The sequence below is a fragment of the Theobroma cacao genome, chromosome 1 (genome assembly GCF_053813885.1).
Source record: "Theobroma cacao isolate CCN51 chromosome 1, ASM5381388v1, whole genome shotgun sequence".
Classification (NCBI taxonomy): domain Eukaryota; kingdom Viridiplantae; phylum Streptophyta; class Magnoliopsida; order Malvales; family Malvaceae; genus Theobroma; species Theobroma cacao.
The window spans coordinates 17,718,858-17,733,825 of NC_142639.1; the positions used below are offsets into that span (position 1 = coordinate 17,718,858).

The 14,968-nt window shown below is 36.8% G+C and overlaps 1 protein-coding gene across 1 annotated transcript; it reads left to right on the forward strand.

Moving 5' to 3' along the window:
* Positions 1-10,911: 10,911 nt before the first annotated feature.
* Positions 10,912-14,960, forward strand: LOC18612808 (vesicle-associated membrane protein 722-like). The gene is made up of 5 exons (XM_007049741.3): positions 10,912-11,285; positions 13,365-13,506; positions 13,621-13,741; positions 13,912-13,974; positions 14,542-14,960. Exons 1-5 carry the CDS (start codon positions 11,096-11,098, stop codon positions 14,683-14,685), a joined length of 660 nt encoding a protein of 219 aa, XP_007049803.3. The 5' UTR covers positions 10,912-11,095; the 3' UTR covers positions 14,686-14,960.
* Positions 14,961-14,968: the final 8 nt, after the last annotated feature.

Here is a 14,968-nt window from a genome sequence, read left to right on the forward strand (position 1 = left end):
TACTTCCCATGTCATTTCCTCCATTCGAGCATTTTTCCACAATACTTTGACCATTGAAATACTCTTGTTTCTCACTACTCGATCCTTTCGATCCAAGATACTCACAGGTTGTACCTCGAACTTCAAATCGTCATGCAACTCGATCGGAGGTGCTTCGAGGACGTGAGAGGGATCTGGTACATATTTCTTAAGCATGGAGACATGGAAAACGTTGTGGATCCGATCTAACTCTGGAGGTAATTCTAACCGATAAGCCACTGGTCAAATCCTTTCAATGATTCGGAATGGTCCAATATATCTCGGGTTGAGCTTTCCCCTCTTCGCAAATCGAATCACACCTTTCATTATCTAATAAAACACCATAATTTATCATGATAGTATAATCAATAAGATTTAATACTTCAAAGTATTCAAATTATTACCTTTCCAAGGAGAAACCTTAAGAAAAACTTTATCATCGATCTCAAACTCCAAGTCTTTTCTCCGTTTATCTGCATAGCTCTTCTGCCTATCCTGGGCTACCTTTAGCCTCTCTCGTATAACCTTGATCTTGTCATTAGTTAGCTCGATCAATTCCACACTCACTAACTTCCTTTCACCTACTTCATCCCAACAGAGCGGAGTTCGACACTTCCTTCCATACAAAGCCTCGTATGGTGCCATCCCAATACTAGACTGAAAACTGTTATTATACGCGAACTCCACCAATGGCAAATGTCTGTCCCAACTCCCAATAAAGTCAATGACACAAGCCCGTAACATATCCTCCAAGGTCTGGATACTCCTCTCTGACTGACCATCCGTCTGTGGGTGAAAAGCAGTGCTAAATTTCAATTTGGTTCCGAGAGCTTCTTGAAATTTCGGCCAGAATCGAGAAGTGAATCGAGGATCTCGGTCTGACACTATAGAAACGGGAACTCCATGTAGCCTCACAATCTCATCTATATAGAGCTGAGCCAGCTTCTCAATAGAGTATGTACTATGGACAGCTAAAAAATGAGCGGACTTAGTCAACCGATCTACGATCACCCAAATCGCATCCTTTCCCCTCTGTGTCCGCGGCAATCCCAAAACAAAATCCATAGTTACATGCTCCCATTTCCACTCGGGAACAGGTAAAGACTGAAGTGTACCTGCTGGCCTCTGATGCTCCGCCTTAACTTGCTGACATACGAGACACTTTGCTATGAATTCTGCTACGTCTCGCTTCATACCCGGCCACCAATAATTCTCCTTGATAGTCCTATACATCTTGGTGCTTCCGGGATGCAATGCATAGGCAGATGAATGGGCTTCTTCCATGATCGCTTGTCTCAACTGGTTTCCCTCAGGAACACAAACTCGATCTTTAAACATCAAGACGTTATCCTCTCCAAATCTGAACTCACTGACTCCCCCATCGGTCAGTTTTTGAATTTCTTTTCTTAACTCATCATCAGACCTCTGAATGTCCTTGATCTGATTAAGTAACAAAGGTCGCACAATGAAGTTTTCCAATAAGGATCCATCCTCACCATTTCTCAATTGGACCCCAAGAGATTTCATCTCTATTAATGCTGAAAAATAACAACTCTGAAGTGCTGCTAAAGACGATGAAGACTTACGACTTAAGGCATCAGCTACAACGTTCGCCTTCTCCGGATGATAGTCTATCACCAAGTCATAATCTTTTATCAACTCCAACCATCGCCTTTGCCTCAAATTAAGCTCCTTTTGGGTGAGCAAATATTTTAAACTCTTATGATCCGTAAATATCCGACAATGCTCACCATACAAGTAATGCCTCCAGATTTTTAAAGCAAACACCACTGCTGCTAACTCTAAATCATGGGTAGGGTAATTTGCTTCATGCCTCTTTAGCTGTCTAGAAGCATAAGCCACAACTTTTTCATCCTGCATCAATACGCACCCCAACCCTAACTTTGAAGCATCACTATATACTACAAATCCCTTACCATTAACAGGAAGTGTTAAAACGGGAGCGGAGGTTAACCGGTTCTTTAGCTCCTGAAATCGATTCTCACAAACATCATCCCACACAAACTTAACTCCCTTACGAGTTAGACGGGTCAAAGGAGCTGCTATTAAGGAAAACCCCTGAACAAACCTCCGATAATAACCGGCTAATCCGAGGAAACTACGAATCTCCGTCACTGTCTTAGGTTGCTCCCATTGTAAAATTGCCTCTACTTTCTTAGGATCAACATATATTCCAGTTCTCGATACTACGTGTCCCAAGAATACCACTTCCTGTAACCAAAACTCACACTTTGAAAACTTTGCATACAACTGTCTTTCCCTCAAAGTTTGTAATACTATACGCAAGTGGGCAGCGTGCTCATCATTATCTCTCGAGTAAACCAGTATGTCATCAATGAACACAATAACAAACTTGTCCAAGTAAGGGTGGAACACCCTATTCATGAGATCCATAAAAGCTGCCGGTGCGTTAGTTAACCCGAAAGGCATGACCAAGAACTCATAATGACCGTACCGAGTCCTGAATGTTGTCTTGGGTACATCCTGTTCTTTAATCCTCAACTGATGATACCCAGACCTTAGATCAACCTTGGAAAACACTGTAGCTCCCTGTAATTGATCGAAAAGATCATCAATCCTCGGTAACGGATACTTGTTCTTAATGGTCATTCTGTTAAGCTGTCGGTAATCGATACATAATCGAAGTGTACCGTCTTTCTTTTTCACAAATAAAACCGGTGCTTCCCATGGAGATATACTAGGGCGTATAAAACCTTTGTCCACCAACTCTTGCAATTGTACTTTCAACTCCTTCAACTCTGCCGGAGCCATTCTATATGGAGGGATAGAAATAGGTGCGGTACCCGGAAGTAAATCAATAGGGAACTCAAGCTCTCGATCAGGAGGCAGTCCCGGTAAATCATCAGGAAATACATCAGGAAACTCACTTACTATCGGGACATCCTCTAACTTAGGTTCCCCATTTGAAGTATCAATCACGTATGCCAAATAAGCCGGATACCCTTTTTGCACTAATTTCGAAGCTTTGATGGCCGAGATTACACAAGACGGTAATACTCGACGTTTCCCTACAAACACAATCTCTGCTCCCTCCGAATTTCGAAGAACAACTTCCTTTCGGAAACAATCCACGTTCGCCCGATGTGCAGTTAACCAGTCCATACCCAATATTAGATCAAAATCCAAGATCTCTAGAGGAATTAAGTCACCCCTAAATTCTTCCTCGCCTACCCTTACCCCACAGTCTCTATAACAACTGTTTCTAACTAGCTTTTCTCCTAAAGGGGTGTGAATTACAATTTCTTCCTCTAATGGTGACAAGTTTCTATCAGCAATTGATGCAAATGTGGTGCTCACATAAGACCTATCTGAGCCAGAATCTATCAAAACATAAGCATCTTTATCAAATAAAGACATAGTACCTGTCACTGCTCCAGGTCGGACCTGTGCCTCATCTTTCGTCACAGCGAAAACTCTTGTCGAGGTACGAGTCTGTGGTCTCGAAGGTGGATGTGCTGGGGTATTACTCTCCACACCGGATCGTATGGCCACTCCCTGTCTCGGTGGCAACCCAGAAGAATCTCTCCTCTGTATATCAGTGCGAGCTGGTGAAGATGATGCAACTACCGTGGCTCGTCCTAACCGTGGGCAATTACTCCTAATATGACCCGTCTGTCCACATTGGAAACATATTGTTGGCTCTCTACATAGCCCACTATGATAATTCCCACAATTTCTGCATCTGTCAAAACCTCCGAAACTCTTCCCAGAACCAGTCATAGCAGATCTGCTAAACCTCGAAGGTCTCTGTTGTGATGGTGGAAATGAAGGTCGAGGAGATGTCACGGAAACAGAAGTAGTACTCCCTGAAATCGCTGAGTCCTTGCCTCTTTTTACTGGCTGACTAGAAGACATACCAGGATTCTTCCTTTTTGCAAACTCAGTCCGAATCCTCCTATTCTCAATCGCGAGCTTCTCAGCCCGTAAAGCCATCTGTACCACCTCCTTATGTGGCTCCCTACCAGTCACTGTCATTCGCTCTCTAATCTCATTACGGAGCCCTTCCTCAAAATAGCTGGCCTGATCCTGCTCAGATTTCACCAGATCCGGCACATATAACATCAACTCGTTAAAACGAGTCTCGTACTCCTCTACAGTTAGATTTTCCTGTTTCAAACTCAGAAATTCTCTCTTCTTTTCTTTCTGATGGAAATAAGTGAAATACTGACCATCGAATTCCCTGAGAAAATCGGACCATGTCTGAGGAGTAGCGGAACGGGACTTCACCGAATTCCACCAAGTACGAGCCCTCTTCTCTAATAATCTTGTAGCCACCATCAGCTTCATGTCGTCGTCTAATCTCATAACAGAGAGTGTCTCTGAAACCTGATTAATCAAGTCCTTTGCCACCGTGGCATCCAACTCACCCGTGAAAGATACACAACCCAATTGCCTAGCCTCCTTCAGCTTCTTGGAAATGGATACATCCTGTACTGGTGGTGGAACTAAAGGAGTAGTTGGAGGCACTACAGGTGGAACTTGACCAGTCTGAGCTTGACCAGCCATTGCTGCAAAGAAAGCTGCCAATGCTTGTGCTGCCTCAGTAGGCATGGCGGGAATACCCGTAGGTGGCTGAGGAGATGGAGGATGTGGAGGACTATCGGCCTGCTCAGCAGCAGGTGCTGCCCGAAGGGTAGATGCAGCTGATTCCTCCTCTACTGTATTTGGCTGATGACGTTGGGAACGACCTTTTCCCCTCCCAACCGATCTAGTGAGAGGTGGACGTCCGCGTCGAGGAGGCATTGTAATCTATAAAAAATACGAGCAAGTTTAGGTAACCTTAGGCTCTATATGCAGACGCATGCATTCTATTCAACCTAACCTAACTTAACTTAATCCGGGGCCACACTGATATTGTAAATTTTTAAAACAACTTTAAAACTAAAAACTTTGATCTTTAAAACCAAAAGCTCTGATACCAATCGAATTGTCACGACCCGGTACTCCCCTCGAGCCCATGACAATCGCCGCGACGTCCCGATTGACACTCATTATCCGGAATGCCAACCGGAACCCCGCAAGACTTACATATCAGTTTCTTTCCTTTCCTGTGAGCAATCATTGTTAAATATCGAGTTTTTAGAGAATATATACTATTTTAGATCAAAAACAATCAAAATAAAATTTATTTATCACATTTATTCCTAAAACATCAAAAATCTCGTTTTAATCTCGTTCTCATTTCATAAAATACATAAAGGGCATTTAAAATAAACTCTAGATAATTTACAATAATAATAAGTTTACTCACGGTTTGTACAAACTAAAAGCTTTCTAAGCGCCCCGATCACTACTTGTCGGGTACGACTTCTTTGCCTTTTCCGGAAGGCTCTCCTCCTAGACACATTACAAAAATTTACACAATTCATCACATTGATGCTAAATCACTATATAATTAACTTAAATCCTATACTAATGCATGGTATGAAATGCAATAGCCTAAAACGGCTTAAATGCGGTATTAACTTATTTTTGGCACTTTGCCCGATAAATTGCTAACGCGCTCCATTTTAACTCTAAATCATCCCATTCTCTCTCCAACATTTCTAACCATTAAATATCAGCCAATAACCTTCTAAAAACAACAAAATCAGCTCACTCCCTTCCTTGGAAAATTCGGCCAAAAATGGGACATTAACTCGGTAAATTTTCTACTTTGTTTTTCTATCACGTTTAATCGTTTTTCATCATTTCTCTTCATTTTCCTTAGAATAAAATCAATTCATCATCATTGTACAGCATTGAGCATCCAACCAAGAGTGGGTATTGTGAAAATTTACTGATTTCTTGCCCAATTTAATTTCTAAACATATTTAACTAACTAAAACTATCAATTTAACTAAAAATCAAAACCTAAAAATTTTAATTTCTCTCTCCTAGAATTTCGTCCAGCCCTTGATATCACTTTTTGATCTCTCTCCTCAAGCATGCTAAATGGAAATAAAGGCATAGGAAAGGTAGAAATCAAGCTAAAATCGAAAAATCTTACATGTTAGACGCGTAAACGGTCGAAAATCGCGAATTTCCCTTTGAATTTTCTTGTTTCTCTTTGGTTTTTCTTTTTTTCTTCCTTTCCTCTCTTGTTCTTCCTTATGGCCAGCCAGCACTCAAAATTTGGTTTTAAATGGCTGACTTTTCATTAAAATAATATTATTTCATTAAAAAATGCCATGTGTCACTTTCCCATTGGCCCATTTTTAAAATTTCATCCATTTGTTTCCAAATTTTCACCATACACTTGTCTCATATATTCATAGCTTAGATAAAATTCTCAGACTCATCCAAAGTCTCGGTGGAGTAATTTTTGCAATTTACACTTTTACCCCCGTAAAAGTCAAAAATTACATTTTTGCCCCAAAAATTGAAAAATTGCCCATAGACATATTTTTCATCCCTTATACTCATACCATTCTCCAATTTGTCAAATTTGATCTAAATTCTCTCAAAATCTCAAATTTTGTCCGTGGGTGGCAAAATTACGATTTTGCCCTTACACTCCAAAAATCACCAGAATTAAACTTTTTCACTTCCTATCATTAAATTATACTCCAAATAGTTAATCTTGATCAAAAATTTCACTCCATGATCAAATTATTATCTTAGGTGGCAAAATGACGATTTTGCCCTTGAACATCAAAATTTCCAATTTTACCCCAAATGAACCCTCGAACTCCGAACAATCATTTTTTTCATTCCTGGACTATAAAATATTAAATTTCATCCTACAATTCCTATTTGAACTAGTTCGAGGTTAAATCAACTCAAGTGTACCGTTAGGTACGATATCGGGTTTCGTCTTTTCTTATGTGCTTTCCTAGCATAATAACATGCTACTCAGTGCATGTATGTCATGACATGTATTTATAGGGTTGGGTTTTACAATTTTAATGAAAAATCAGCCCATTTAAACCCAAATTTTAAGTGCTGGCCGGCCATAAGGAAGAACAAGAGAGGAAATAGAGAGGAAAGGAAGAAAAAAAAGAAAAACCAAAGAGAAACAAGAAAATTCAAAGGGGAATTCGCGGTTTTCGACCGTTTACGCGTCTAACGGTAAGATTTTTCGATTTTAGCTTGATTTCTACCTTTCCTATGCCTTTATTTCCATTTAGCATGCTTGAGGAGAGAGATCAAAAAGTGATATCAAGGTCTGGACGAAATTCTAGGGGAGAGAAATTGAAATTTTTAGGTTTTGATTTTAAGTTAAATTGATAGTTTTAGTTAGTTAAATGTGTTTAGAAATTAAATTGGGCAAGAAATCATTAAATTTTCACAATACCCACTCTTGGCTGGATGCTCAATGCTGTACAATGATGATGAATTGATTTTATTCTAAGGAAAATGAAGAGAAAATGATGAAAAACGATTAAACGTGATAGAAAAACAAAATAGAAAATTAACCGAGTTAATGTCCCATTTTTGGCCGAATTTTCCAAGGAAGGGAGTGAGCTGATTTTGTTGTTTTTAGAAGGTTATTGGCTGATATTTAATGGTTAGAAATGTTGGAGAGAGAGTGGGATGATTTAGAGCTAAAATGGAGCGCGTTAGCAATTTATCGGGCAAAGTGTCAAAAATAGGTTAATACCGCGTTTAAGCCGGTTTAGGCTATTGCATTCCATACCATGCATTAGTATAGGATTTAAGTTAATTATATAGTGATTTAGCATCAATGTGATGAATTGTGTAAATTTTTGTAATGTGTCTAGGATGAGAGCCTTCCGGAAAAGGCAAAGAAGTCGTACCCGACGAGTAGTGATCCGGGCGCTTAGAAAGCTTTTAGTTTGTACAAACGGTGAGTAAACTTATTATTATTGTAAATTATCTAGAGTTTATTTTTAAATGCCCTTTATGTATTTTATGAAATGAAAACGAGATTTTTGATGTTTTAGGAATAAATGTGATAAATAAAAATATATTGTATTGATTATGAAATTGAGTAATTGGAGGTTGCAAACTGACTTGAAAAATATATATTTTCCTAGGAATGGCTTATGAGAAATGAGTATATGTGGCTATATTTTGTGAGTGCATTTGAAAAATTTATGTAAGTTGATTTTACTATGCAGGCTGGATAAATAAATAAAAGCCACGTTATACTGTCGAAATTTTATTAAAATTGGTGGGTTAGTCACTGCAGTGACGGGTTTTCGTGGACTGCCTATTAGAGGGGCACGGTAAACTCAGTTATATAGTTACTCCGGTTGTAGAGGCGAGAAGGGTAACTCCCGGGGTAGTATTAGAGCTCACTTCACGTCGAACCCCCACGTGAATGTGTAACTCGACCAACGCCAAGGAACGACTGGTTTTAAAAATAAAAATGTGTTTCACGTGTGAATATTTTAACACCCTTGGCGGACTCGGTTAGATGCCTCGACCAAGGTATCCCCGAGGATTAGTTTTGGCTTGAGCCTTGTTTTAATAAAAGACATAAGCCTTAACAACTGTTTTGGTAAATTACAAATATTTTATGGTTTAAGAAATAAATTGAAAACATTATGACATGGGTTAAAATTTGTTGTTTAAACTTGCCTCCATTTTACTCGCCTTTAGATATTTATGATAATGTCTGTTTACTCATTGGGATTTTATAATCTCACCACCCTCATTTTCACCCATTTCAGGTTCAGTATAGACTGTAGATAGCTGATCTCATCGAGGACTACCATTGGATCTGCATTTTCCAAACCGTAGGTTCACAGTCCTCTTTACTTTTGTTTATTCGGGGGCCCTCTTGTTATTGTAAATTAAATTAAATATTTTGGCTTACTGTATTTCAGTATGTATAAATTTATTTAGCTTTTACGCTATAAAAATTATTCACGTATAACTCTATAAATATTGTTTTATAAGAAAATAGAATATTTTTCTTAATATTTCTTTTATTTTCTTATTATATTCAAATAATCGTAATTTCGTTTTAAATGAAGATTTTAGACTTTTAAACTCATTTTGAATATGAATTATGTGTTTTGTACTTGTATATTACGTTTTAGCCAATTTCGAAATTTTTGAGAAAAAAATGACCAAAATACCCCTATGTGGCAAAAATTTTATTTTGATTGTTTTTGATCTAAAATAGTGTATATTCTTTAAAAACTAGATATTTAACAATGATTGCTCACAGGAAAGGAAAGAAACTGATATGTAAGCCTTGCGGGGTTCCGGTTGGCATTCCGGATAATGAGTGTCAATCAGGGACGTTGCGGCGATTGTCATGGGCCTGAGGGAGGTTTCGGGTCGTGACATTTTCTCTAGCTCTTCTTTTACTTTTAATATATTTTACAACTTTTCTTGCATGGGGTAAATAACACATATGGTAGAAGATAATTTTTTAATTTATAAATATTTCACTTTTTGTTATTTTATAGGTTTTCCAAATTTTGGCAGCTTTCATATCAATAAACAAATTAATTATTAAAACTTATTTTTATTTATATTTACATATTATACCTTATTATTTTGGAAAATAAGTCATTTTTATTATAATTATATCTTTGTTTTTTTTTCTAATATTTATAATGTTGTGATATATATTTTTTTCTCTATCAATTTCGATAAAAAATATAAAAAAAGTTAAAATTTTAATTAATTTTTTTATATAACTAAAGAAACATTAAGATATGATTGGAAAGGTGATATTATTTTTTGACGTCACATTCTCAAAAATGTAATCATACTAAATATGGTAATATTACTTACCCATTTACATTTCTCATACCAAAAGAGACCTTAGTGGAGCAATTGCCCTGGTTGCTTCCACCCTAAACCCTTCCTTGAGCTAAAGATGATTAAGATTTACAAGAAATTAATAATATAGCACTAATTACATATTAGTGGTCTGAGATTGCACCTCATCTCTCCAATTATTCAAATGTGGAGAAGGGTCTATTTTTGGTTTGAGGGGTTATTGTGTTGTATAATCACCTCCCCTTTGTTAATCTTTAGCAAAATGGATTGAGAAAACTTTAACTAAAGTAAAATCAAGATGCCATCAATTGCTTCTTTTCACCTCGATGAACAATATGCCATAATTAATCTCCTACTTAGATTGAACCAAATTTATTCATCAAAACCTTTCCTATTGCAATATTTGAAAAGTTGGTACAAAAAATTGAAATGCATTGTTTTAAAAATTTTAAATAATGCAGTCATCAGAGGAGTAAAATATACACAGATTTTTCCCATCGAGTCTTTCTTGATAATATTTTTAATGAGGCAGTATTTCAAAAACGTATTCTTGAAAAAATTTCTGTACTCTTTTTCATTCACTCAAATTTTGTCCTATGAGGGTTTTTTCTTAATAAAGTTTTAACGAGACATAATATTAATACAACAGATATTCAAAAAAAGTGTTATGAATATATGTATGAATATTCATTTTGTTATGTATATATAGATTTGGATGTAAATTAGATTGAATTAAGATTATGATTTAATCCATCTATCTAATATCTTAAAATTATTTTTATTTTGTAAATTCTATTTAAATAGAGTTATTAGTACCTTACTCACACTTGAATATAATCTTTTTATTTATTTTTAAATATTTTTGATAATTATTTTTTCAGTTTATATTTCAAAAAAATTGATATCTCAAAAAATGAAAAAGAGAAGCAAAAGCATAAATGAAGCACATGGTAGAGGAAAAGAGAGGTGAGAATATTATTTGTTCTAGAAACACACACAGCCAGGATTACAAAGCCAAAGCCAAAGCAAAATTGCAAACTTTGATTCAAATCCCCGAATATTCAATTTTCAAAGCTCAGACTCCGTGGCATCCCCGTTATTTTGCATAGAATTGAAGCCCACTCCAAAATATTGAAAATTACGAAAAGAACAAAGTCAGGCTGCCTTTGCCTAGCTTCTTTTTTAAGCGAAAAAGAAAAAGGAAACTCTCCTCTTTCTCTTCCCATTTCTTTCCTTCTCTCTGTCCTCTTTCCCCCTCCGTAGCAAACACCTCCTTTCCTCTCTCTCCCCCTTTCTTTCTTTCTGCTAGGTTTAGGGAGTTAAGGGGGGCTTTGAGTGGGACTCTTGTTTGATGGGGCAACAATCGCTGATCTACGCCTTTGTGGCGCGAGGCACCGTCGTGTTAGCCGACTACACCGAATTCACCGGCAACTTCACCAGCATAGCTTCTCAGTGTCTCCAGAAACTTCCCGCTTCCAACAACAAGTTCACGTACAACTGCGATGGCCACACCTTTAACTATCTCGTCGATAACGGCTTCTGTAATCTCCTCGCCTTTCCTCTTCTGGCGCTTTTCTTTCATTTTATCTCTCTCTGATCTGCCTTTCTATTGCTTCTTTGAGAATGATTAAATTATGTGATTAGCATATCTTAATCTTTCAGTTGCTATTCAGTAAGGAAGCGTGGGAGAGGGAAAAGAGAGAGAATCAGTTGGGCTCCATCTGTTTTTAGAATAGAGTTGGTTAAGATGTGCAATAAATGAAGTATGCAACTATTGTAGTAGCTATAAGTAAACCTTTCACTTAATTTGGGGTAATTAATGCAATATAAAGTGATGTTGTAACTTAACTTGTAATTGAAACTTTCCAAAACTGATTATTAGGAGCAAAAACTAGAAGATTAAACAGTAATTCAAATGACTTAAATCTGCTTAGAGATCTTGTGACAAAGGCTCCCTTAGCCACATCTTGAAGCAAAAAGCAATATTTGCATTTGAATACAGAAGGAAATAATCTTTGGAATAATTAAGGATTAAAAACTTACATAAACTTTTATAATTACCAAATGCATGATTGGACTTTTATTTGAACAATTATGTATGAATGTGTGCTATAGTTTAATCATCTGCTCATTCGTAGCAAAATTTGACTTCAAATTTGCTGTTTGCCTATATCCAAGAATATAAATATGTATTTATGGTTTACTTTTTCATTTTAGTAACTTTCGAGGAAGCAAAGAGTCAATGGTAATAAAGCAAATAGCAAAAACAGCATTCGGATTGAGCCTATATAAGTTCTTTGCTATTGTTTTCACTTTAAAAGTTATCTTATCCTTGAATAGTTTTGTGTTCTTCTGTATGCCTATGCACTATGATACATAAACTCTAAAGTACCTGTATGACCTGGGGGTAGACTAGACTGATCAGATCAGAACCTTGCTCAGTTCTGATTCATCCTTTTACGTCCACACTTTTTTTTTTTCTGGTATTTTCTGCTGGACATATGTTAAAAAGACAGCAGTCATAAAGCTATTTAACTTTACATATTGTCAATTCTGAAACATCCATTTTCTTCGTTAAACTCAGGTCAGCTGTTGTGGAAATCTAGTGGTCAGAAAAGTATGATTTAAATGTTTGGCATTTTCATTTGCATCAAGTGTATGATTGTGTGCTTTCCAAATTTTAATTTGATGACATTTGTTTACTTATAAATTTTAAGGGAATAATTTTTTATGAAAAACTAACATATGGTGAATTAATCAGTTTCACTCAAAGGGAAAGATTAAAAATTTTTCAACATCTTGCACTTCAGAAGCAATTAAAGAAAGAAAGATACCAGACTAGGAAAGAACTGGAATTATTCTGCCAACAATTTGACATAAAATATGATCCTTCTTCTTCTTCAAAACAAATTGTTTCAAAGTAAAAACAAATCTAAGCGAAACTTATTGAAAATTATTATTAAAAACCAAGATACAAAAGATAAAGGAAAGAAAAGGAAAACAAAAATAAAACTGAGAAGAACAATGATAGAACAATAAAATGTTATAGGTCTAACAAGTATAGTTAACCCGGATAGCTAGCTTGATTGGATGAGGCCCTTATACCCTTTGACCTCGAGGTGTGTCTCCAATCCCCATCACGCTCTCGAAGGACACCTATGCCTTCAAAGATGTGCATTACCAGTGGACCCTGCCACACTTGTTGGCATTGCAGTCTTCACATAGCCTCCCACCATTGAGGATCCAAGGATTTTTGCCAAGGATCGAACTTGTGACCTCCTGGATACAAGGTTGGCTCTGATACCATTTCAACCAGAAAAGCTATATATATAGCATGATCTTTGACTAAGGGTTGTTAACTTGTGAAGAGTTTTATTACTTTAGCAAATGATCCTTTGTTCACATCCCTTACATATAGTTGTAGAAGAATAAGCATGTTTGGTCCTTTAATGTTTGCCGATGCACTGAGATACTGGAAGCTTAGGTGTTCATTTCAAAGGGTACCTCTGGTGCTTGCAAGATGTTTTCCTGTTGCTTCACAGCTTGTGTTGCACCCTGTATTATGAGATAAGGCTACTTCTTTCCTTGCTTGAATTGGCCCCCTTCCTTCCTCTTTGCAGCTTATTGCGTGGTTGCTATCGAATCTGTTGGCCGACAGGTTCCAATTGCCTTTCTTGAGAGAATTAAGGAGGATTTTACCAAGATATATGGTGGAGGTAAAGCTGCAACTGCTCCTGCAAACAGCCTGAGCAGGGAATTTGGGTATTTTCTTTTTCTTGACCATTAAATAGAATGTCTTCTTTGTTATCAAGTATATTGATGCTATATATTCTTTTTGGTCATATTGATGTTATATTTTTATTATTGCTGATGTAGGCCAAAATTGAAGGAACATATGCAGTACTGCATTGATCATCCAGAGGAGATTAGCAAGATTGCCAAAGTGAAAGCCCAAGTTTCAGAAGTGAAAGGAGTTATGATGGAAAACATTGAGAAGGTAACTCATTGTTAGTATCTTTTATAGTTGCCTTACACATTATAAAATGGAGTGCCATTTGAGGGTTTGAAGTGGGGAAAGAGTTCATAAATTTCTGTATCATGGATAATGAGTGCTCTGCATGTCAGGATCCTTCTTTTTGTTTTTTCATTAACAAATCTATTTTGCAGGTTCTGGACCGTGGTGAGAAAATTGAGCTTCTGGTGGATAAAACAGAAAACCTTCGCTCTCAGGTCAGTAAATGTATATCATATTGTTCTACTTTGAAGAATACGGGCAAAGTTTTCTAAAACTATGCTGGGGATTGATCATAATGAGGCAATTATTTGGGCTTGATAGGTGACTGACCGGCAAAACCATGCTAACCTGACATAAAAATAAATTACTTGCATATATAAACTGCACTTAGGATAGATCATGAAGGGGTGCATATTTGGGCATCTTTTGTGACTAAATTGGTAAAACCATGCTAACCTCTGACATCAAAATAAAGTAGCAGCATATATTCTAAAGCTTTATGTAAAACATTGTATGTTAACTTGACGACAAAATAAAGTATAACAGACGTTAGACGCACAATGAACTGTTTCTTTCACCTAACTGTGCATCTCTGTCATTTTAAGCATTGATTGGTACAAGTAGTCAAAATTTTGAGGGCTAGCTGAAATTGTTGGTTAAAAACTAAATATCCTTACAGGCTTCTCATCCTGATGCTTTAAAATAAAAGGTTATGAATTCTGGATTGTTTTATCTTAGTTTACTGATCTTATAATGCGGTGTTTGTTTTTTGGGCACCGTAGGCTCAAGATTTCAGGCAGCAGGGAACCCAGATGAGGAGAAAGATGTGGTTGCAGAACATGAAGATAAAGCTCATAGTTCTTGGGATCCTGATCGCCTTGATTCTGATCATCATACTGTCTGTTTGCGGTGGCTTTAAATGTTGATGAATTGCTTGTCTGCTAAATTCCATTGCCACCCATGGATTGGTGTTGCTGCGGTGACAAGTAATATTTAGTTTTTTTTTTTTTATTATTATAACACGTACTCTTCTGCTGTAGCATATATCTGAAGGCTGTGTGCATGTATAGTTTGTATTTTTGGATTCTTTTGATAGCAGTAAGTTTGTTGATGTGTGGAAATTCGATACGTGTCGATTGGAAATTGAATTTTGATACAAAAAATAATGAAGGTACTTTAAGATGATGGTGTTGAAAGGAAATGAAGGAA